We start from the raw sequence: 25457 nt of genomic DNA on the forward strand, positions 1-25457 counted from the left end.
AAATAGAGAAAATTCTACAGGGTTCACAAACTTTCTAGCATTATATAGTTCAAGTCCATATCTAAAATGCAGAAAACCTGGGTAACATCCTCCAGGCACAGTGGCTGGCCTTTTCCTCTCTGTAGCAGAGCCATCTCACCAGTGCTAAAAAGGCAGTCCCGCCTCTCCCCCCGACAGCAGAGTGATCCACCAGCTGTATAAAAAAAACGCAATCTCCCCTCTCAGGCAGCAGACTGATCCCTCAGCGATAAAAAGGCAGTCTCCCCTCTTGGGCAGCAGAATGATCCCACAGCATTCGACTTGATGTTTTAATCTCATATATCCTACATCTTTATAATGAACAATTATACATATATTAAAACATGATTTTAATAGGCAAATCGAGTACTGGTTTGCATGCAGAAAGAATCCAAGTATTTTTTTGTTAGCAAGAAGCACCGTTCCCCTATCCATGTTCTTCTGTTTGTTTTAACAGGGCATTGTCGCCACTTGTGCTTAGTTACAAAGTTCATTCTCGCAAACTAACAATTTGATGAAATGTGATGTGGAAAATGCCTTTGGTATGGAAGATTGTTTTGAAACAAATGTAATAAGAGTGTTTATCATCATGATATTAAATAATGTCTTGGTCAATTATAAATTAAAATTAACAGATGGGAAATACAATTTTTTAAATTAAATTTAGAGACAGGCAAGACTGCCCACTCACTATCACCTGCTTAGTTTATGTGCTGTACTGAGTCTTTTGCGGCTTGCAGTAGGAAGGACATGGGCATAAGAGGTGTGATGGTGCAAGGCAGTGAGAGAATGCAAATCAAAGCTTCTATTTCGATAGATAAACAGTGCTTTTATGCACAACTTGAGCTATACTCATTCTACAAATAGATTGGTAACTGTTATCCACTTCATCTGGCTGCAGTAAAAGTGAGCCCATGTGCATTGGCAACTTTGGGTGACAGGGTAGCATATTGGTTAGCACATCATTTTACAGTACCAGCGACCTGGGTTCAATTCCTGCCACTGCCTGTAAGGAGCCTGTATCTTCTCCCTGTGACTGCGTGGGTTTCCTCTGGGTGGTCTGGTTTCCTCCAACAATCCAAAGACGTACCAGTTGGGAGGTTATTTGTTCATTGTAAGTTGTCCCATGATTAGGCTCGTAGGACTGGAAGGGCCTATTCTGTGCTGTATTTCAAAAAAAATAAAAAGTTAAAAAAAAAAGATCTGTTCTCCTCACTGATGAGTTTACCTGACATTGCTAGGTCTCTGGTTTAGAGGAACAGGGTGGGGCAAGAATTGCAAAATGAAATAGTAGAATGGAATAGAGAGCAGTGCATCCTGTTGATGGTGGGAAAGCTTTTAGTCAGTGGGTGTGAGGTGAATGGAGCAAAATCGATGGGCCAAATGGCCTAATTTTGCACCTATGTCTTATGGTCCGATGGAGCTCAGTGTTATTGTAGATCATAAGACTAAAACCATTAGATATTGGCCAATTGAGTCTGCTCTGACATTTCGTCATTGCTGATCTATTTCCTTCCAGCCCCAGTCTCCTGCCTTCTCTCCATATCCCTTCATGTTCTGGCTAACCAAGAATCTATCAGCCTCTACCCTAAATTTCCCCAATCACTTGGCTTCCACAAATGCCTGTGGCAACAAATTCCACAGATTAACCACTCTCTGGCTAAAGGAGCTAAGGGAGGAGATTGCTGAGCCTATGGCGATGATCTTTGCATCATCAATGAGGATGGGAGAGTTTCCGGAGAATTGGAGTGTTGTGGATATTGTTCCGTTATTCAAGAAAGAGAGTAGAGATAGCCCAGGAAATTATAGGCCAGTGAGTCTTACTTCAGTGGTTGGTACATTGATGGAGAAGATCCTGAGAGGCAGGACTTATGAACGTTTGGAAAGGCTTAATATGATTAGGAATAGTTAGCATGACTTTGTGAAAGGCAGGTTGTACCTTACGAGCGTGATTGAGTTTTTTGAGGATGTGACTAAACACATTGATGAAGGTAGCTCCATGGATGTAGTGTATATGGATTTCAGCAAGGCATGTGATAAGGTAGACCATGTAAGGCTTATTGAGAAAGTAAAGAGGCATGGGATCCAAGGGGACATTGCTTTGTGGATCCAGAACTGGCTTGCCCACAGAAGACAAAGAGTGTTTGTAGACGGGTCATATTCTGCATGGAGGTCAGTGACCAGTGGTGTGCCTCAGGGATCTGTTCAGGGACACCTACTCTTCATGATTTTTATAAATGACTTGGATGAGCAAGTGGAGGGATGGGTTAGTAAACTTGCTGATGACACAAAGATTGAGGGTGTTGTGGATAGTGTGGAGGGCTGTCAGAAGTAACAGTGGGACATTGATAGGATGCAAAATTGGGCTGAGACGTGGCAGATGGAGTTCAACCCAGATAAGTGTTAGGTAGATTAAATATGATGGCAGAATATAGCATTAATGGTAAGACTCTTGGCAGTGTGGAGGATCAGCGGGATCTTGAGGTCCGAGTCCATAGGACACTCAAAGCTGCTACGCAGGTTGACTCTGTGGTTAAGAAGCCATACAGTGCATTGGCCTTCATTAGCCGTGGGATTGAGTTTAAGAGCGGAGAGTTAATATTGCAGCTACTGTATATAGGACCCGGGTCAGACCCCAGTTGGAGTACTGGGCTCAATTCTGGTCGCCTTACTACAGGAAGGACATGGAAACCATAGAAAGGGTGCAGAAGATATTTACAAGGATGTTGCCTGGATTGGGGAGCATGCTTTATGAAAATAGGTTGAGTGAACTCGGCCTTTTCTGCTTGGAGTGACGGAGGATGAGAGGTGACCTGATAGAGGTGTACAAGATGATGAGAGGCATTGATCGTGTGGATAGTCAAAGGCTTTTCCCAGGGCTGAAATAGCTCACATGAGAGGGCACAGTTTTAAGGTGCTTGGAAGTAGGTACAGAGGAGATGTCGGGGGCAGGAAGTGGCAAGTGTGTGGAATGGGCTGCCGGCGGCGGTGGTGGAGGTGGAAACGATAGGGTCTTTTCAGAGGCTTCTGGATGGGTACATGGAGCTTAGTAAAATAGAGGGCTATGGGTAAGCCTAGGTAGGGAAGGACATGTTTGGCACAGCTTTGTGGGCCGAAGGGCCTGTATTGTGCTGTAGGTTTTCTGTTTCTAAAGAAGTTCCTCCTCATCTCCATTCTAAATGGGTTATTTAGTAGTATATTTTTAATTCTAGATGGTGTATTTGTAGCTCCTTCCCCACTGTGGCCCAACAGCAACTCCACAAGCCACCTCCTGTTTCATCTGAACATTTAAGGCAAATCAGATATGATGCACAGATCTCCAGTGAAAAGCATTGGAAAATGCACCCATGGTACCTATGATTCTACTAGCCATCATTGTATGTGGCTGCATCAAGCTGTCTGTCAAGTCTGTGTACTTTGTCACCAGGTCTCACCCTGTGCTGAGGTTCTAACTCTGTCCAGTCACCAGTGTTGCAAAGGATGCTTGGCATTCCATTCAACAGGACCATTCAAGTTCAAGTTTATTGTCATTTCAACTCTATACATGTATACAGCCAAACAGAACTTTGTTCATCCAGACCAGGGTACACAACACAGCATGTATAACTCACTCACAGCACATAAGGTAATATTATCACAAATAAATTAACAAATAAGGTGCATTTACTTCACAAGGTCAAAAGTAAACTTCATCTGTGGTGAGACCTGAGTGGGATCAGGGTGTTCAGTAGTCTCACAGCAAGAGGGAAGAAGCTTTTTCCCATCCTAACAGTCCTTGTCCACATACCTCAATACTTCCTGCCTGATGGTCGGTGGCCAAAGAGATTGTTGGACTTTTGGCAGAGGTTATTGCCAATGCTAAGGACATTGCATACGCAGAGTTCCTTGTAAGTATCTCGAATGGGTGGAAGAGAGAGCCTGATGATGCTCCCAGCAGTCCACACAATACTTCGTAGGGTTTTGTGGTCAGACACCTTGCAGTTCCCATACCAGGGAGTGATCAGTCAACATCGAAACCGATGGACAGCCGAAAAAGAAGACCAGAGAGTGACGTAGCTGGTCAGGATGCTGTCAGTGGCACTACTGTAAGAATAAGTTGGAGTGGTTGGGGCTGGGGGAGCATCATTTGCTTCAACCTCTTCCGGAAGTGGACTTGCTGCTGTGGTCTCTTGACTAAAGAGATGGTGTTAAAGGACCAGGTGAGATTGCCATCCTTATCATCTGCCCCTCGAAGAAGAGTTTCTGTGTAATAGCATCTCTGACAGCAGTCCACCATTTTCTTACCCTGTTCAGCCTGGACCGTGGTCTGCATGGAATGCCATCCAGGCTGAATGGGGGAGGGAAATAGTGGATTCTTTTGGATGCTTTCAGAGTCCATTCACCGAAACGCTCATCACCCAAACTCTAGCTGGTAATGTGAAAGGCCTCTCTGTTATAGTCTTCATATACAGCTAGAATCTCAATCCTAAACAACAGGAATTCTGCAGATGCTGGAAATTCAAGCAACACACATCAAAGTTGCTGGTGAACGCAGCAGGCCAGGCGGCATCTATAGGAAGAGGCGCAGTCGACGTTTCAGGCCGAGATCCTCCTTGTTGAATGTACACCAACCCCAAATGTATTGAGTAGGGTTAAGGGGTGGACGCTGGGACCAATACCACCATGATCTGTAGGGTTATACCTGAGAGTAGAAAATACTATTTGCAGTACTGGGGCCTAACATTCCTATCCTTCCTCAAGCTAAATACAAATAACTGAGTAACCCTTCTTAGAAAAGGAATTTTGATTAAGAAATAAATATTGACTAAACAACTCCTCTTCCTCCCCCTAAATTACTGCCGGTGGAATCTAAGAGAGAGAATGGGTGCTTGGTGTAAAAGATGGCAACAATATAGTGCTGTCAAAGCAGCACTGTAAAGCCAGTAAATGTAATTGTTTGGAGTGGGACTTGGATCTTCAGACTCAAAAAGTATTTTACTACCAGGTCATTGCTGATAACCATATTATTAAAAAAAATGCTCATGGATGCTTACCATGTGTCAGCATTTTTAGATGCAGTGAGAAATAAAAGTAGTATTCTGACTCTTAAATTAAGCCTTAGTGACTAGGATATCATAATTTCAGTCTGAAGATTCTGTCGAAGGGGCAGTTAAATAAGTGGTGGCTGCATCATTTATAACTCTTTATTATGATGTAACATTCTGCAAGCAAGTACAATTGTACAGCTAGCTCTCACGGGATATAGATTATTTAAATATACACAATGATGTCCCTTAATGCTGTTAGAGTTTCGGAGGGGTTGCTGGTTGCTGGTGCCTCTGGACCTCCCATTCTGTCACTATGGTAACTGCAGAGAGTAGGTCTTTGAGCAAAGTGCTCCATAAGCAGGTGTCGGGTTGCGCAGTGCTTCAGAAGCTCCTGTGTGTTTGTGAGCAGCAATCCGTTAAAGTCCCTCGCTGAAAGAGGAGACGGTCGGTGTTAGATTCCACTGAGTACCGTGGGATTTTTTTGTGTGTGAAGACTGACGATAAGGGAAGATGGTGCATCACTCGAGATCCATTCAATCCTTCAAGCAACAAAAGGGTCAGTAATACTTGGTATTGTTGTTAAATCTGTGGCTTTATCACTGTGTTGCTTGTGTGGGCCAGCACCACTCCAAGCTGAAGCGTGCTGACAGTGCTGTGCTTTGCAGTGTACCGTAATATCCTCGTTTTGTCATTTCTGTAATGTTCTAGATGAAGGTTGTTATTTCCTCTTCAATATTTTGAACCTAACTGAATATCAGATCAAGTTTTGCACAGGACAGGGATAATGAAATTATAACAAAGGTTATTCAGCAACTAAGTGATTTGTTTCAAGTATAATAAAGAAAAAGGTTTTTTAATGTTTGTTAGTGATATTAAAATAAAATACAAAAACTATTACCTTGATGTGTAACACAAACCTTCTGACCATATACTGGTAATCAAAATGACAAAGTATATTTGCAAACATTCACAACTCCTCTTCGCATCTAACGCTGATCCCAGCAGACCATGTTCACGGTGATGTCAGCCCTGGAATGTCAGTCATTCTCCTGTGAATACTAGAGCTGCCTAATTTGAGCTTTGTCAACCTGACCCACTGTATTATTTAGGAAAGAAAAAGCTAGGAACATTGTGGCATCGTATTACTGGATTTGACAATTGTCATAATAAATGTTCGTTTGTTTCTTTTTTTTATGTAAGTCAGCACCCTCTGTCCCCTTGGTATTTGTCACCAACGGTAAAATACACTGTCCGTACGAGAAACAGTACAAGTAGCGGAGAAATGATCTATGCTCTTTACATAACTCAGAAGTGGGAGCCCATGTCTGTGAACCTTGCCCTACTTTATATCAGTATCATTTAATTCTGCGGCTTTCAGCGATCAAACTTCTGAAATGTTTCTATAATTCATAATTTTAAACAGAACAAATACTTTTCTATTGCTGCATAGATATACGTACAGTTATGCAACAATGTGGAGTAGGATCTAACTATTTTTGATGCATTTAATGGATTTTGTTTTATTGGATTTTACATGCAATCAACAGGAAGTAGGCTGTACTAACTTTATTGGCTTTCACTTCTAGATTATTTTCTCGTCCTCTCGTTTGCCATCATAACCATTTACAATGCAGAGTTGATGCTTCCACTGGCTGGGCTGTCTCAGGGGTCATGGTCTCAAAGCAAAGAACATAGATGAGAAGGTATTCCCTCAGAGGGGTTGTGTCTTCCCTATTTATTAGGGCTATGCAGGCTCACTCACTTGGTGTATACCAGAGAGATGTCAATTGATTTTTAGATATCAAAGAACTTGCGGGATGTAGTGTTAATGCAGGAAAATGACGCTGAGCTAAATTAAATGCAGAACATGCATGAGGGACTGAATGGCCTACTGCTGCTTTTCTTTATGTTGTAGCCATTGATTTGGGCACTCCATTAAGTAAGTGGCCTTGATTTGAACATGGCACATCAGTGAGAATTCTAGTAGTGGACCTCATGATTAACGATGTGTCATTTATCTAGTGTTTGAACAAGTATTTAGAACACAGTTACATGCTGTTTTGCAGTCAGGGCTCACTTGGTTATTTAAATATGCAAAGACTCCCGCAAATATCTACAGATGTACCGTGGAGAGCATTCTAACTGGTTGCATCACCATCTGGTATGGAAGGGCCACGGCACGGGATGAGAAAAAGCTGCAGAAAGTTGCAAACGCAGCCAGCTCCATCATGGCACTCTCCTCCCACCATCGAGGACATCTTCTAAAGGTGATGACACAAAAAAAGCAGCATCCGTCGTTCAGGACTTCCATCACCCAGGACATGCCCTCGTCTCTTTGTTATCATCAAGGAGGAGGTGCAGGAACCTGAAGACACAAACCCAGTATTTTAGGAACAGCTTCTTCCCCCAGCCATCAGATTTCTGAATGGACAGTGAACCCATGGGTACTACCTCAGTATTCTTGTTGGTCTTTTTTGCACTGCTTATTATTTTTTTATATATATATATATATATATATATAAAATGTGTGTGTGCGTATTTCTTATCATCAGTTATAACTTCTTAAATTATGTATTGCTCTGTACTGCTGCCGCAAAACAACACATTTCACGACATATGCTAGTGATATTAAACCTGATTCTGATTCTAATTCTGATGAACTCTTCCCTCTCGCAGTGGCAACACCACACATGTTGCGCAGTGATGAGTTCCTGTAATTGATCATGTCATATACTGTACACAAAGCCCACACAATAGGCGCCTATAACATGCACCAAACTGACCTAAGCAATCTGGATCTTCAAGTCAGTTGCACATTGTATTAAAAAAATTCATGATGTGAGTCTCTGGACTTTTACCTGCATACAAGGATCAGATTTGGATTCCTTCATTTGATGTCCAATTATTGGAGTCTGTATGTGAAATTAAGATGATTTCTATCATTTTCCCAAATAAAATGGCCTTAACCAAAAAGTTGCACATAATTCCTCCATGTCAGAAGTAACAGCAACACTGAGATCAGCCTACATCGACTTCTTCAACACATGCTGGTTCCTGTATGGCTGTTATGAAATACATACCCAAAGGCCTCATTCAGTGTAGAGTTCTGTCAGTATTCTGGTCACACTTGACTCTCAGCCATCAATACTATATCAAATAATCCACCACTTATTGAATTAGCTCCTATTGGCTGCAGAAGATTGCAAGTTGATTGCCCTGTTTACTCACAAAACTATTGTCTAGGGTGGATCTTGGGATGTACTACGGACAGAACGTTATGTAAATGCACGATTTTTCTCTTGTTCCTTTTTCGCCTCCCGCTGAAGTAAAGCACAGATATCCAGAATACATGGACATTTTAATATTGCAATGAGAAGTAATCCAGTACTTACTTGGTCTTTGTGAAATGACTGGCCTTTATAAATTGCTTGATGTTCACATGTCTATTATTGGAGAATGTATACAGTATATAGCCTGAAATACTTGTCTTCACAAACATCCATGAAAAGCAGAACTCCAAAAGAATGAACAACAGAGAAACGTTAGACCCCCCAAAGCCCCCTCTCCCCACTCACCGCACAAGAAGCAGCAAGCATCAGCTCACCAAGCTCCCCCCTCACCACACTGCCCATTACAGAAAAAAAGCGTCAGTGCCCACCACCCACCAAGTAACAACAAAACACCCAACGAGACCATGATCTGCAGTCAACAAAAACTATTGTTTAACCAACAGTTCAACATGCCGCAGTCTCAGAGAGATATCACCCACTTACACAGTGAAACGGGAGATTGACAGTCGCTGTGATGATATTACACGCTGCAGCGTCTCTTTTCCATATATCCACCGCAGCGAAATCCTGATGTTCCATCTCCATGATGCCTCAGTCGGCAACACCATCCTGGAATCAGTCATTTGTGGGGCCGCACCCCAGAGGCACCATAATCCAAGCTGCACAAGGAGAATATCGGAAAAGAGTCAACCGACGAGCTCCTGGAATGGGAACTCATCTAGTGTAAAACAAATCAAATTTGCTGGTGAACGCAGCAGGCCAGGCAGCATCTCTAGGAAGAGGTACAGTCGACGTTTCGTCCTGACGAAGGGTCTCGGCCCGAAACGTCGACTGTACCTCTTCCTAGAGATGCTGCTTGGCCTGCTGCGTTCACCAGCAACTTTGATGTGTGTTGCTTGAATTTCCAGCATCTGCAGAATTCATCGTGTTTACAGTGTAAAACAAAACACAGTTTGAGTGTCACTTGCAGAACCCCAGCCTCCTTGACAAGGGAAAAAAAGAGGCAATGAAGAGAGGAATTTAAGCTGTTTTCGCAGATGAGTCTAGGGAGGCAGCCACTTGGTGCCATCTTAACTCTGCCCATGACATGACATGACATGACATGACATGATCATTATCCATAGCTGGTCACCCTGCGCATTTCAGTGTGTTTTTCAAGCAAGATACTGTTTAGATTTGTGTTCCGATCTTTAGTAGTACAAATCACAGAACAACCTGACACTATTATTTTTGCAGCCTATGGTTTTAGCATTTGCAATCTAAATAAGGTTATCACTAACTTTATATGCCCAAATTTTGAACTTGCATGTCAAAAAACTGTCTCACATGTTGTATGTACTTCTTTTTAATTTAACTTTCTATATTATCCTATTCGTAGATAACTATGATGCCAGTAAATAAATTAGTGTTATAGTTCCAAATTAAACGTGTGGGAATTGGCTGCTTCATTACATTTTGATGAAAGGCAGTCAGATATTTTAGTTCTATGCTCTATGTTGTCAAGGGATTTAGCTCAAGGCTTTCATCATTACAAAGGATTTGCAATTTTCAAACTTTGTTTCCAAACAGTTTAAGGGCCTTGGCATCATTACTAATGGGAAATTGCCTCACTTTTTCAAGGAAGTACACAGTCTTGATTTATTTAGGAAACAGATCGGTCGAGATGCTACATTCATTTGAAGAAGAGTTACGTTTTGAAAATAATGCTGTGTTGTAAATTTAAGTTGGCATGAGTTACTTTAACACACACAAAATGCTGGAGGAAATTTAAAACAACCAGTTCCTTTAAATGTGTTCAATGGAGAAAAACTTAAACAGAAATAATAAATATAAATGTAAGTGGGTTGAAAAGAGTGGTGCTCTTCAACAAGCTTTTGCCTTATTTGTTTAGGCTTTGATATACTCAAAGTCCTTTTTAGGATATGGTTTAATATTATCAGTGCTTGGTGCTTGAAAATGTAATTTCACTGAAGTATTGTGCCACATCTCTTGATTTTAATGCACTATGGCTGCACATTCTCTCACTTTCATTCCCAATGCATGAGAGCTCTCTGATCTACGACGTCCATCTGCCTCCAGTGGTGAATTGTGATTAAAAATTATATGAGGCTGCAAGTTCTAAATTTGTTCACTGCCGCTTCAACAATGCTTTAAATGATTCTGACGACTGCATTCTGTGGGTGCAGGTTGTCAGGAGAGGAGGGATATTGCCTTGGGCGTACAGAGACTACGGATTTATTCGGTGGTAGAAATTGTTCTCAGTTGCCAAGGATGGAAAGAAGCTACAATAATTACGTTGGGGGGAAAGTGGTATTTTAGGCATTTTGAGAGTGACACTGCAACCTTCCTGAGAGTGGAGTCTTCCTTGTGATATTGTGATGCATAGGCAAATACCGTTAACTAAAATCACTCCTTGGGCCATTTATCTTAACTGTGGCCTTTGAGAACTGAGGAGTGTAGTAACTTTTGTTTGGCTTTGTGGATCCCCCTTGAATCCCACTATAATATCGTTCATTTTCCTAGCTGTTCCTGTTTCCCCCTGCTCTTCCCCCACCTAGCTCCATCTGTGCTTTCTGGTGTCTGTCTCCTTCTATCATCCACCTTCCTCTGACCCTCAACTTTAGCCCTCCCATTCCTCATCCTGACCTGATCTACGCATTATTCTTCACCCTTCTTGGTCCACTTCTCCTGTCTGACCGCTGGTCCTCTTCTCTTTACAAAGCTGCCTTCTCTCTCTATTTCTAGTCTATATCAACAATTTATCTTCCACCACCTTCCCCCCCACCCCCCGAGATGCTGCTCTGCCCACTGAATTGCTCCAGCAGATAATTAGCCAGTCGGAGTAATTTGGCATCAGGACACAAAGAAAATGCTTATCATGTTTGTGGCTTTGTTGAAACTTCAGTAGCTTCTGAGCCTTTTTATAGTATCTTTTACTTTCAGAAATATTCCAGAATCTTCCAGATTTAAAGCTCTGAATTTAAGTTCACCTGCTACTGTGGTGATATTTAAAACAATGTTGAGATACCACTGACCCAAGGCTTGGATTACGTCCAACAATGACCAGTATCCAACTATAGTTCACAGGGAAAGAGCATTGTCAAATATAAAAATGATTATTATTTTAATGCACTCAGTAGCCATTTGGTTCTTCTGCTGCTATAGGCCATCCACTTCAAGGTCCAGCGTGTTGTATGCTTAGAGATGCTCTTCTGCACACCATAGTTGTAAAGCGTGGTTATTTGAGTTACTATCATTTTCCTGTCAGCTTGAACCAGCCTGGCCATTCTCCCTTGACCTCTCTGATTAACAAGGCATTTTCACCCACAGAACTGCTGCTCACTGGATGATTTTTTTTTTGTTTTCATATCATTCTCTGTAAACTCTAGAGGCTGTTGTGCATGGAATTCCAGGAGATGAGCAGTCTCTGAGATACTAAAACCACCCCACCTGACACTAACAATCATTCCACAGACGAAGTCACTTAGATCACACTTCCCCATCCTTTCTTTTTTCACAATGATTTTTTTTATTTATCAATTTACATGACGTGGGCATCACCAGCTAAGCCAGCATTTATTGCCCATCCCTAGTTGCCCTTGAGAAGGTGGTGATGAGCTGCCTCCTTTTTTAAAAAAAATTTTTTAATTCAATTTTCAAATTTAATTACATAGAACCATAGAACCATAGAAACTACAGCACAGAATCAGGCCTTTTGGCCCTTCTCGGCTGTGCCGAACCATTTTCTGCCTAGTCCCACTGACCTGCACACGGACCACATCCCTCCATACACCTCCCATCCATGTATCTGTCCAATTTATTCTTAAATGTTAAAAAAAGAACCCGCATTTACCACCTCGTCTGGCAGTTCATTACATACTCCCACCACTCTGTGTGAAGAAGCCTCCCCTAATGTTCCCTTTAAACTTTTCCCCCCTTACCCTTAACCCATGTCCTCTGGTTTTTTTCTCCCCTTGCTTCAGTGGAAAAAGCCTGCTTGCATTCACTCTATTTAGACCCATCATAATTTTATATACCTCTATCAAATCTCCCCTCATTCTGCGCTCCAAGGAATAAAGTCCTAACCTATTCAACCTTTCTCTGTAACTGAGTTTCTCAAGTCCCAGCAACATCCTTGTAAACCTTCTCTGCACTCTTTCAACCTTATTTATATCCTTCCTGTAATTTGGTGACCAGAACTGAACACAATACTCCAAATTCGGCCTCACCAATGCCTTAAACAACCTCATCATAACATTCCAGCTCTTATACTCAATACTTTGATTAATAAAGGCCAATGTACCGAAAGCTCTCTTTACGACCCTATCTACCTGTGATGCCACTTTTAGGGAATTCTGTATCTGTATTCCCAGATCCCTCTGTTCCACTGCACTCCTCAGTGCCTTACCATTAACCCTGTATGTTCTACCTTGGTTTGTCCTACATAGAATAATATCTTATCCTCCCCCTCCCCTTAACCCTTCCCCCGTAACATACCCCTACCAAAAAAAAACAGGAAAAAAAGAAAGAAAGACTGCCTGGATATTGGAAGGTCTCCACATGCTCCATGGGATTCAAAATAAATTTATTATATGTATTTGTTTCTTTCCTCAAAGGACCAACATCTTTATCATCGGAGCACTTATATATACAATCCTATCTTTAGTAAATAAGGGCGCCAAATTGAGCCTCCACACCATATCTGCAGGTTTTTGTGCACCAAGCTGCTGGCACATGACTGGGTGGTTAGAAACTTGCAGTAACGAGCAGGTGTTCATAGTGAGGAGGCCACCGAGTATGGAAATTCTCAGCAAGATGCTTGTGTGAGCGCATGAAGTGGTGGGATTAATAGGGTTGCTGGGGCTAAGGCCCAAAGTCTGGAGAGTGAGACTGAGCTGAAATCTGTGTTTGGTCAGCCAGGCTCGATAGGCTAAATTGCCTTTACTATACATATCCCCAATTCTTGATCAAAGATGTTACTGAGACGAGAGAACTTTTTAAAGGAGAGACTGGATTTAAACAAATATATTTAGAAACAGAGTGCGAGAACAGGCCCTTCTAGACCAACTGAGCTGCCCAGTTACATTCATGTGACCAATTGACCTAATAACCTGTATGCCTTTGGGATGAAGGAGGAAACCAGAGCACCCTGTGGAAAACCGCATGGTCAGAAGGAGAGCGTACAAACTCCTCACAGACAGCTGTGAAATTAAACACAGGTTGCCGGCACTGTAAAGCATTACGCTAACTGCTATGCCGCTGTACTGCCCTTGGAGTATAGGATACAGAGGTGTGATCTCATGGATGTATAAAATCACTGGAGTCATGCATAAAGTTAATGTTCACAGTCTTCCCCCAGGGTAGGGAAGTCTGTAACTAAAGGGCATAGATTTAACACAAACACGAGGAATTCTGCAGATGCTGGAAATTCAAGCTACACACATCGAAGTTGCTGGTGAATGCAGCAGGCCAGGCAGCATCTCTAGGAAGTGGTACAGTCGACGTTTAGTCATACTCCAGTTGCCTTTAGGCCAGCTCTTGGCTCCATCCCTCCCCCTCCTGTCTTCTCCTATCATTTTTGATCTCCCCCTCCCCCTCCCACTTTCAAATCTCTTACTAGCTCTTCCTTCAGTTAATCCTGACGAAGGGTCTCGGCCTGAAACGTCGACTGTACCTCTTCCTTGAGATGCTGCCTGGCCTGCTGCGTTCACCAGCAACTTTGATGTGTGTGGCATAGATTTAAGGTGAGAGGGGAATGATTTAAAAGGGACTCGCGGAACTTTTTAACATGGGGTTGGGGATGTTATGGGTATATTCAATATGCTGCCAGAGGAAGTGATAGTCACCTGTAGAAGTTCATCTTTAAGACATTTGGACAGGTCCATGGTTTGGAAAGACTTAGAGGAATATGAGCCAAATGTAATGAAGTGGGATTCATTCATCAGCATTTAGGAGTTGGGCTTAGGAGTTTCTATGCTGTGTACTTCTATGAATCTAACTTCAAAAGTTCGAAGGTTCATATATTATCAGAGCATGTATATTAGATTAGATTAGATTCAACCTTATCGTCATTGTGCCGAGTACAGATACAAAGCCAATGAAATGCGATTAGCATCTGACCAGAAGTGCAAAAGAATAGTATTATTTACAAAATAACTGCGAATAAAAAGTAAGTGCTACAGCATACAAATATAAAAGTACTGAGACAGTCCAATATGGGTGCAGCGCTGTGATGTGAGGTTCAGCAGGGTCACAGCCTCAGGGAAGAAGCTCTTCCTGTACCTGCTGGTGTGGGAGCGGAGGCTCCTGTAGCGCCTACTGGATGGGAGGAGAGTAAAAAGTCCATGGTTAGGGTGAGGTGCATCCTTGATAATGCTTTTCACCCTGCCCAGGCAGCATTTATGGTCTGTGTTCTCAATGGTGGGCAATTGGGTGCCAATAATCCGCTGGGCAGTTTTCACCACCCGCTGGAGTGTTTTGTGGTCTGATACGGGACAATTGCCATACCACACTGAGATGCAGTTGGTGAGTAGGCTCTCAATGGTACAGCAGTAAAAGTCCGTCAGTATCCTGGGACAGTGCTGAGCTTTCGTGATGCTCTGCAGGAAATAAAGGCGCTGTTGCGTCTTTTTGATCAGGATGGAGGAGGTCAGGGACCAGGTGAGATCCTCGGAAATGTGAATATGGTATACAATCTGAAATTCATTCTCTGCACAGAAATCTATGAAATATCGAAGCCCCCCTCAACCCCTGACTTCGCACAAGCAGCAGCAAAAGCATTGACCCCCCCCCCACCTGTACCAACAGCAGCATTGACCTGCCCCACTCCACCAGGGAAGCACCAGCAGAAGACCCCAAGAGTCCTTGATCCAGATTCATATCTAAACTACAGTCCACAAACCAACACTTAAGTATTTCAGACAGGCTCTATCTCTCACTGAGAGAGAGAGAGAGGTCAGTCCTGCAACAAAGAGAGTGTAGACCAGAAGCTCGCTGTTACAGTCTTCCACGTCACTTTGCCAAGCCCTTTGTCTTGACCACTAACAGGCAGTCACTCTCTATCAGAAATCAGAGAGGGATCACTTGAGTACAGGGGCTTTACTCCAACAGCAGCCGGTGATTGGCAGACACACCACCTGCCCATTTCTATCATTGTAGTTTTGCTAGCTTATACCTTCACCCATGGAAAAGTGCAAGCATACCTTGGAGTACTCATTGTTGAGTTTTACAATCAAGTTGGATAATGTTTCAAAACACACAGAAGTACCTATTTTATTACGAGAATCTCTGAAATAGAATGAATCTTAATAAAAACAGCAATGGCAGATAACATGAAAAATAACATTTTTATTTCTTCTGTCTTTCTGCCATCAAATAATTGATGACAAATGAGTCGAGAGGAATTATTGTCCAAGAGGTTTAGTCATGCTTGAGAAAGGATACTCTGTGCATCTAGAAAGCTGGACATGTGTCTGTTTTGACAATTGCAAGGACAACATGGGAAGTTATTACACTCACTATAATGACTTGATGTGCAGCCGGTTATAATAATTTCATCCAAGCTATTATGTTGGAATTGCTATCTGGTATCATTGAGGCCTTCAAGCATAACTTAGAAGGAGTAATAATGTAAAGCATCAGTTACTAGCATGACCCACTCTAAGACATTTGACTTGCCATGGTGAGGGTATATGCCTACTTACATCAGAGTAGTATTTGGCTTTGGGATCATTTGCCATTTTGCCACATCAGTTATTTTCCATTGAATACAATTAAGGATAAACTTTCCATCTAAGTAATCGTAAGGTTAATCACACCTGCCATTATTTCTGTGCAAATGGGACAATGGGGCAGAAGATGAGGCAAAAGCCACAATTCATGTTTACGAATGGTAAGTGGTAGTTGTGTGGAAAATGAAACATTAACTGTTGCATTTTCCACAGATTCTGCCTGACCTATTGTGTGTTTTCAGTATTTTTCTGTTCTTGTTTCAGATTTCTGGCATCCACAGTTTGTAGATTTACAAAAGCTATCTCACCTTTACCCACGTTATTTCAAAGAACTCCAAAAAATTAGTTTGTACCATTTCCCTCTTAATTTTAATTCTCTTGAGTTCTTTTTTCCAATACCTGATTAAGGTTATTTCTGGGATTTTACTTCTAGCTTCTATAGTGAAAACCAGTGCAAAGTTCCTGCTTAATTCTTAAGATATAGGAGCAGAATTAGGCCATTTAGCTCCTTGTCCTGTGGGGGATGTGGCTTGTATTCTGCCCGTCAAAAGTCACTTTGTCGTGATTGGTTAGTTTAGAAACTGCAGCTGTTTTTCCCATTGGTTAGTTTCTTGGTGTCCAGTTTCAAATATCCCAGGTATGATATAGCCCAAGAAAGAGGCTTGTTCTCTGTTCCCTTGTTTAAGGTAAGTGGTGCGCATAACCATTGGGAAGGTATGCTCTGTGCACGCTTTTAACTAAGTATGTTTGTTGAATATTCAGGTTCGTAGTTTCTGCAACTAGGGGAAAAGAAGCGTTTGGTCGAATTTTTACTGTTTGTAAAACGATTAATGTATTCACATTTAGTGTTTTCTGTCTCATTCATTAGACCTGCAAACCCGATTCAGTGTTACACCCCTCAAGTTTGTTACGCCATTTCATCATGGCTTGTTTATTATTCCTCTAAACCCATTCTCCTGCCTTCTCTCCATAACCTTTGACATCCTGACTAATTAAGAACCTTTCACCATCCGCTTTAAATGTACCCAGTGACTTGACCTCCGCAGCCATCCTCGACAATTAATTCCACAGATTCATCACCTAGCTAAAGACATTCATCCTCATCTCTGCTCTAAAGGAATGTCCTTCTATTCTGAGGATGTGCCCTCTCATTCTAGACTCACCTACTATAGGAAACATCCCCTCCACATCCACTCTGTTAAGGCCTTTCAATATTCGATAGGTTTCAATGAGATATCCCCTCATTCTTCTAAACTTCAGTGAATATAGCCAGAGCCATCAAATGCTCCTCATATGTTAACCCTTTTATTCCTGGGATCATTCTTGTGAATCCTCTCTGGGCCCTGTGCAATACCAACACATCCTTTCTTAGATAAGGGGTCCAAAACTGCTCACAATACTCCAGGTACAGTCTGAACAATGCCTATAAAGCCTTAGCACTACATCCATGCTGATCTGCCATCTTATTAATTTTTAAGATCAAGAGAACCACTGGAGCTTCATTTTAGTGTTTTTTTGTACAGGTTAGTCCTCCATGGCTATTGTACTAAACTGTGTATCCCTATATTTGTGTTCAAATCCCTGGAGTGGTAACTAAACCAACAGCGTACTCATTCTCTAATTTAGTGAAGGCACGAGCAATTGAGTCATACCTGACACTTACACAGAACACAAACTTTAATTATTTAAAATTATTTTTGCCTAGGAGTATAATTTTCCAGTTGGAGACTTGGTGTATGCCAGTCATAAGCTAGTACTTGTTAATCTTCTCTATAGTTGCTGGTAGATCAGGCAAAGCTCTAGTATAACCTCAAATAAGAACAAAACAAAATAAGGGTAGAGATATGCCACCCAGCTCCTCGAGCCTGCCTCACCATTCTATATGATCATGGTTGATCTGTCCCAGGTCACAACTCCTCCTCTGTGCCAGCTCCCTCAACTCGATAATCTTTCAAAAATACAATCTGTAGGCACAAAGATAATCCTGATTAGGCATTTCCAAAGAATTACTACCCTCTATGAGAAGCTCCTACACCCATCAGTTTTAAATGACCACTCCCTAAGCTAGTAACTATATTGCCTTATTTGAAGTTCTTCCAGTAGTGAATGTGACCTTCACTGCTTATCTTGCTCATATATCGTTCAACAAATTGGTAGGTGCCATGTATGTTCCTTCTATGGTAAATGAGTGCTTATAACCCTAGCATTATGGAAGGGTCTGTATATTCATCATAGATACCCTTGATGTGCCTGATGGTTTGCAAACTTTATTTTTCTTTGAAACCAAGGTGAAAAGTTGGTCTCCTTCTGCCAATATTCTGCTATGCCCCTTCCTATCCCTGTCCCTCTTCTTGAGTGTTCCCTTTTGATCACATCCACGTTGGGTAAGATGTAACTGCGGACACGGTAGGCAGATCGTCCCACTGCTATCTCAGTGTCTGGGAGAGCATGGCAGGTGGCCCAACCATGAGGCAAGAGGGCTGGACTGGCTGTCTTTTTTTGCACCTATGAGTTTAGGTGTACATTTTAGTTGCATTTCTACCTTCAGAACTGATCATCTCCAGCCCAGAGGTTGTGGGATGTCAACTATGTTTCAAAATCTATGCTGCAGCACTTAAGTTCAAGGTTAATTATTATTCAGCCATATGTGAATATAGTCAAACGAAACAGCATTCCTCCAGAACGAAGGTGCAAAACACAGTACCAACAGTCGTACACAGTGCAAGGCACATATAGCACATTTTAGATAGTAAGTAAACATACAGTCACACACAAAAAAAAAAATATATATAGTCCAAGTCCCTGAGAGACATTTCCTGTAAATTGAGAGTGCATGGGTGTTGTCTGCAAGAACGAGTAATTCACAACAGCCCACAGAGTAACGTATGCAAGCAATCCAGCTTATCATTCCATCGATCGAATACTGGAGGGCAGCACTGACAAGAGACGACTGCCCCAAAACCAGCAGGGATGCCGTGCTACACCACCTCTGGCGTCTCCTGTCCTGGACTGCTGCAGCAGGCAAGCCCGTAACTTGAGGCCTTAGTGTTTGCTACAACAGAGGTCACACAGCTCCTCCTGCTCCCTGTCTCACCAATAAACAAGGGCAATGGACTTGCAGCATTTTACATTATCGACACCCAACAGGCCCTTGCACTTGCAAGAGAAATGCCCAGGACAATCACTCACTGTTCGCCGGCTCACCACCTTTGTGCACCAACTCCCCTGGATTTCTGTAGCAGGCAGGAACACAGTCCAGCTCCACCAATGAGCAGCTTACTGATGGGGTAGACTTGCAGTACCAAAAGTTCTAATGTCCAGCATTGTCCTGTGATCGTAAAAAAGATAAAAACACCTTTGGTTGGCCTCCAGATGGCTGCTGCATCTGAACGCCTCGCCACCTAACCAGAAGCTAATGTTTGTTTGTTTGCTGATGGTGTAAAGCTGAAATGGTTCCCACCAGCAAATCTGGTAATGTAAAACCAGATGGCAGCTCAGCATTCTACAGTTAATAGGGCGGTCATTGATGAGTGATGGGTTATCAGTCTTTCTTGAGCAGATGCTACAGCTCAACACACAGAGTTTTGTGGAAGCACTTGTCTTTGATTATTGCCAGTGAACTGGGCCAGAGCTGGCAGGTTTTACTGGTGGCATAATTTATGCAGTCTGGGACCTGTAGCCTTCTTGCCTCTTTGGAGTTCATTACTTTGGTTTTTGCTATTTCAATTAAAAAAAGAAAACCCAACCTGGCATGTTTTAAGTTACTCTGATCAGTAGTTTTGATGATGAAAAATTAGGTGGCATTTAGGACTAAAGCAGCAGTGGATTTTTACATTGGAAATTCCTTTTTACTACTTCTCTCTCTGTTATTCCTCCATTTGTGTTCTGATTGATTCCTGCAAATGACTTATTGGAAATATCTAGACTTTTTAGCAGCATGGAGCCACTCTCATATCTAAATAAAAGTTCATTATATTTCCACGCATAGAAAGAAAGGTTAAATAAAATCCTGAGAATACAAAGAATATTGAAGAAGCACAGAAGTACAAGAAAACAGTGTTAGAGGTATCACTGTCCAGTCATTGCTGCTGGAACTAATATCGTGGACATACATATATTTGCCAGAAGGACTTCAGTGGCTGGGGCTTTGCTCTTTTAAGACATTTGAAAGTTAGCAAAGAAGTGAACAAGATTTATATTCCACAGCTGACTATCTCAGAATGCTTCATAATTGGATACAAATGAAATGAAATCACTGTGAGGATTTGGAATATTTTTGTATTCAGGAGAACACACACAAGTCCTTGCTGCAGTCTGCTGTGGAAAGGGCAAGCGGTTTCAGGATCCTGGACATCAACATCTCAGAGGATGTATTCTAGGCCTGACGTATTAATGCAGAGTTTGAGTAGATTTGTTACCAAGGCTAGAGGGCTATAATCTCAGCCAACTCAATCATGGACACAAGCCTCCTCACTGTTGAAGACATCTTCAAAAGCTGTTGCCTCAAGAAAGTGGCATCTATCATTAAAGACCCTCGCCATCTCTTCTCATTGCTACCATTAGGGAGGAGGTACAGGAGCTTGAAGACCCACACTCAACATTTTTGCAACAGCTTAATCCCCTCCATCATCAGACTTCTGAATGGTCCACGAACACTACCATGCTATTCCTCTTTTGCACTATTTAGTGATTTATTTTTATAACTTACAGTAATTTTTTATGTCTTGCCGTGTACAGCTGCCATAAAATAACAAATCTCCTGACATATGCCAGTGATAACAGACGTGATTCTGATTCTGGTAATAGTTGATCTCTTGAACCATTGATTAAGATCACTACATGGTGTGTTCAGAGTCTTTTCAGATGACCGAGAGGGATCTTGCAGGTCACCACTCTTTGTCATGCATAGGGACTGAAAAATGTACCATTCCACAAGGTACATTAATTAAAAAAACTCAACTTATGGGTTTGAATTACTGATTTTTATCAAAAAGACAGAAGTAAAGATTTGTGATTAGAAAACATGTTTGGCCTCTTTACTGGTAAGTTTTGAGGAAGCAAATCATGGAATGATTAACTTAAAGTTCAAAGTTATTGTTATTCAATTATACACATGTATACGGTTAAATGAAACATCATTCCTCTGGGGTCAAGATGCAAAATACAGTGCATGTAGTCATACACAGCATATATAGTCATGATCCAATGCATATAGTCACAGATTAATATTAATACTTATCCCTGAGTGGCATGGCCTAAAGTTTGACAGGTTGCCGTAAAGTGCGAGGGTCATGTTTATGTAAGACAGTTTAATGTGACTGGCTCTATCATAATAATAATGGTGTTATAATTATAATAGAATAATTAAGGATAAACAGTGGACATGAAGTGATTGATTGAACTTTTAGAAGGCTATTAGGTAAACTTGTGTGTAAAATAAAAGGAACTTTTTTGTTGTGATGTTATTGGCATGAATTGAAAATCGGTGACTAACAGAAAACAAGCTGGCAATGCACATGGACACTTTAGACTGGTGGACTAACAGGGAACAGTAGCTGATCGTCAGCTACTTATGAAATACTTGGATGAGGAAAAGGTCTGTGGATATCCTGAAGCTGGGTTGGATTTTTAATGACAAGGTTTAAGACGATATTGATAGATAGGGTGAGTAGGCTATTACTGGCACTTGCACTATCTAACATGGATCAATGTGATTTACTCAATTCCATAAGAAAAAAGTCAAAAAGTAATATATTATTAAAGCACTGTTAGATTGTAAAGAGTTGACATTAAAAGGGGAGTGGGTGTTCTTGTGTATCTGTCAATAAAAACAAACATGCAGGAACAGCAAGCAGTTAACAAGGCAAATGATATGTTGGCTTTAAAAGCAAAGAATTTGAGTCCAAGAACAGAGGTATAATGCTGTAATTATACAGGGTATTTGCAACACAATTTCTGTGAAGTTTTGGTCCCTTTATCTGAGAAAAGAGATACTTGTTGCAAGAAGGAATACAAGGAAGGTTCGCCAACTGATTCCTGAGGTGGTAGAACTGCTGTACGAGAAATTGGGTCAACTATGTTTGCATTCACTGGAGTTTAGGAGAACGCTCCAAAAAGCATGTACAGACATACTATTGAAAGCATCCTGACTGGATGCATCATGGTCTCATACTACAGGGGAATAAGGCCATAAGACCGTAAGAAATAGGAACAGAACTAAGCCCTTTGACCCATCAAGTTTGCTCCACCATTTCATCATGGCTGATCGAATATTTCTCTCAGCTCCAATCTCCTGCCTTCTCCCCATATCCCTTCATGCACTGACCAATCAAGAACCTATCAACTTCTGCATTAAATGTAATAAGGCCTGTGGCAAAGAATTCCATAAATTCACCACTATCCGGCTAAAGAAATTCCTCCTTATCTCCATTCCAAAAGGATGCCCCTCTATTTTGAGGCTGTGTCCTCTGGTCTTAGACTCTCCCACTGTACAAAACATCCTCTCCACATCCACTCTATCTAGGCCTTTCAGTATTTGCTAGGTTTCAATAAGACACCCCTCGTTCTTCTAAATTCCAGTGAAGACAGGCCCAGAGCCATCAAACTGTCCTCATGTATTAAACCTTTCATTCCTGGAATCATTCTCGTGAACCTCCTTTGAACCCTGTCTAGTTTCAGCAATTCTTTCTAAGATAAGGAGCCCAAACCTATTCACAAATAATCTAAGTGAGGCCTCAACAGTGCTTTATAAAGTATCAGCATTACATCCTTGCTTTTATGTTCTAGTTCTCTTGAAATTAATGGTAACATTGCATTTGCCTTCCTCACCACAGACTTAACCTGTAAATTAACCTTTAGGGAACCCTGCACAAGGAGTTCCAAGTCCTTTTGAACCTTAGATTTTTTCAGTATTTTCTCTGCATTTAGAAAATAGTCAACCCTCTCATTTCTTCTACCAAAGTGCATGACATTACATTTCCCGAGACTGGATTCCATCTGCCATTTCTTTGCCCATTCTCCTAATCTGTCTAAGTCATCTGTAGCCTCCTACGTTCTCAAAACCACTTGCCCCTCGACCTATCACCATATTGTTTGCAAACTTTGCAACAAAGCAGTCAATTCCACCATCCAAATCACTGATGTATAATGTTAAAAGAATTGGCCTCAATACAGACTCCTGTGGAACATCACTGGTCACCAACAGCCAACCAGAAAAAGCTCCATTTATTCCCACTCTTCGCTTCCTGCCAATCAGCTACTGCTTTATCCATGCCAGAATCTTTCCTGTAATACCATGGGCTATACTATGGGAAGTAAAAGTTATGGGCTCAGCTCAGTTACATCATGGAGACATCCCTCCCACCATTAATCGTATATACATGAGATGCTCTCTCAAGAAGGCAACATCTATAGTCAAAGATCTCCACTATCTGGGCCATGCCATCTTCTCACAGCTGCCATCTAATAGGAGCTACAATACTCTGAAGTCCATAGCATGTGGTTCAAGAACTGTTACTTCCATTCAACCATTCTGTTCTTGACCCAACCTATTAACTTCAGTACTGCAACACCATGACTATTTTCCAGTACAATGGATTTAATTTTCTTCAAATTGTATTATATCTTGTAAAAGTTATGCAAATATATGTTAAATTTATTTTTGTCTTGTGAATGCTGCTTATGTGATGTGCTGCAAGTAATTTTTTTATTGTTCCCATGCATGTACTTGTGCACATGGTAATCATCTTGACTTTGAACAAGAGGAAATCTAATTAAACTTACAAATGGATGTGGGAAGATCGTTTCTGCTGGTCATGGTGTTTAGACTTAGGCCAGAGCTGAGAGAACTACCTATAGAGGAAGAGTGGTAAATCTATGAAATTTACTACCAGAGGAATTTTATTCCAAGATTGTGAATGCCATTTACATATAAGATATCTTGGGGAGTGGTGTGTTCTCTAACTGGTGGGATCATTTCCATTGCAGAAATATTGCTGTGTATATTTCAGAAGATGAAAAATGAATTTCTAGATTAATAAAAAAAGCATCAAGAGAGGGAAGGAGAATGTTGTACTGAGATGCATGATTAAACATGGTCCCAATGAATGACAGAGCAAGTTTGAAGGGCCGAGTGACTTACGTCTGCTCATGTATTTCTATTGAAAAAAATGCTAAAGGTTTTTTAATTAAATATTTCACATTTGCCCGGTTTAATTGAATATTTCACTGAAAATGATAAAGAAATATTTCAAACTCTTAAATAAATCTGGTAATGCAGTCATAATTTACATTTAAAGCACTTTCAATTCCATTGTCAAATCACATTAAAATTGTGATACAGTGAATTCCAGATTTCCATGATTTTATAAACATTAAGGGTTGTCACTTAACTCAAATTGCAACAAGTTCAGTAGAATAAGATTCTTTAAAAAACTGTACGATGCTAAATTCTGATATATTTGCAATTGCACATCTCATTGCAAATTATCTGATTATTGGTGTTGCAACAGCCTTGGAGCTCAATTGAATCAGCTTCCTCAACTCATCATAAATTACCTCCACGGCAATATATCCCTTCATCCGTGCATTAAAATATACACTGTGTCACATATTTTGGCCACAATTGTCACTTAAAATCATTTTTTATTTACTGGATACAGGCATCACTGGCAAGATGAAGATTGATTACCTGTCAACCATTAGGCTTCAGAATCTGCGAGGATAACTTCACTCATCTCAGCACTGAACTGATTCTACAACCTATGGACTTACTTTCAAGGTCTCTACAACATGTTCTCAGTATTATTGAGACCATGAGATGATAAGACATAAGAGCAGAATTAGGCCACTTGGCCCATCGAGTCTACGCTGCCATTCCAACATGGCTGATTTATTATCCCCCCCTCAATCCCATTCTCCTACCTTCTCCCCATAAGCATTGACACCATGTCTAATCAAGAACCTGTCTAACTCCACTTTAAATATATGCAATGACTGGGCCTCCACAGCCATCCATGGCAATAAATTCCACAGATTCACCATGTTCTGGCTAAATGAATCTTTTCTGAGGCTTGCTGACGGATCCAAGACTCACCGACTGTAGGAATCATCCTGTCTACACCCACTCTATCTAGGCTTTGCAATATTCAGTAGGTTTCAATGAGATACCCCCATATTCTTCTGAACTCCACTGAGTAAGGTTCAGAGCCATCAAAGGCTCCTCATACATTAACCCTTTTATTTGTGGAATCTTTCTCATAAACCTCTTCTGGACCCTTTCCAATGGCTGCACATTTTTTTTTAGATAAGGGGCTCAAAATTGCTCTTAATACTCCTAGTGCGGTCTGAGGAATACCATATAATTCCTCAGCAACACATATTTGATCTTCTAT

At 41.3% G+C, this 25457-nt stretch overlaps 1 protein-coding gene across 1 annotated transcript in view; it reads left to right on the forward strand.

Annotated features, from left to right (window-relative positions):
- The first annotated feature begins 5457 nt into the window (after positions 1–5457).
- The window catches only part of ano3 (anoctamin 3), a 350806-nt gene continuing 330806 nt past the window's right edge, over positions 5458–25457 (forward strand). Inside the window, exon 1 of the mRNA XM_063063091.1 lies at positions 5458–5601. Coding sequence (XP_062919161.1) covers positions 5556–5601 — 46 coding nt within the window. The 5' untranslated portion in view covers positions 5458–5555. The remainder of the gene's footprint in view (positions 5602–25457) is intronic.

The sequence above is a fragment of the Mobula hypostoma genome, chromosome 11 (genome assembly GCF_963921235.1).
Source record: "Mobula hypostoma chromosome 11, sMobHyp1.1, whole genome shotgun sequence".
Classification (NCBI taxonomy): Eukaryota; Metazoa; Chordata; class Chondrichthyes; order Myliobatiformes; family Myliobatidae; genus Mobula; species Mobula hypostoma.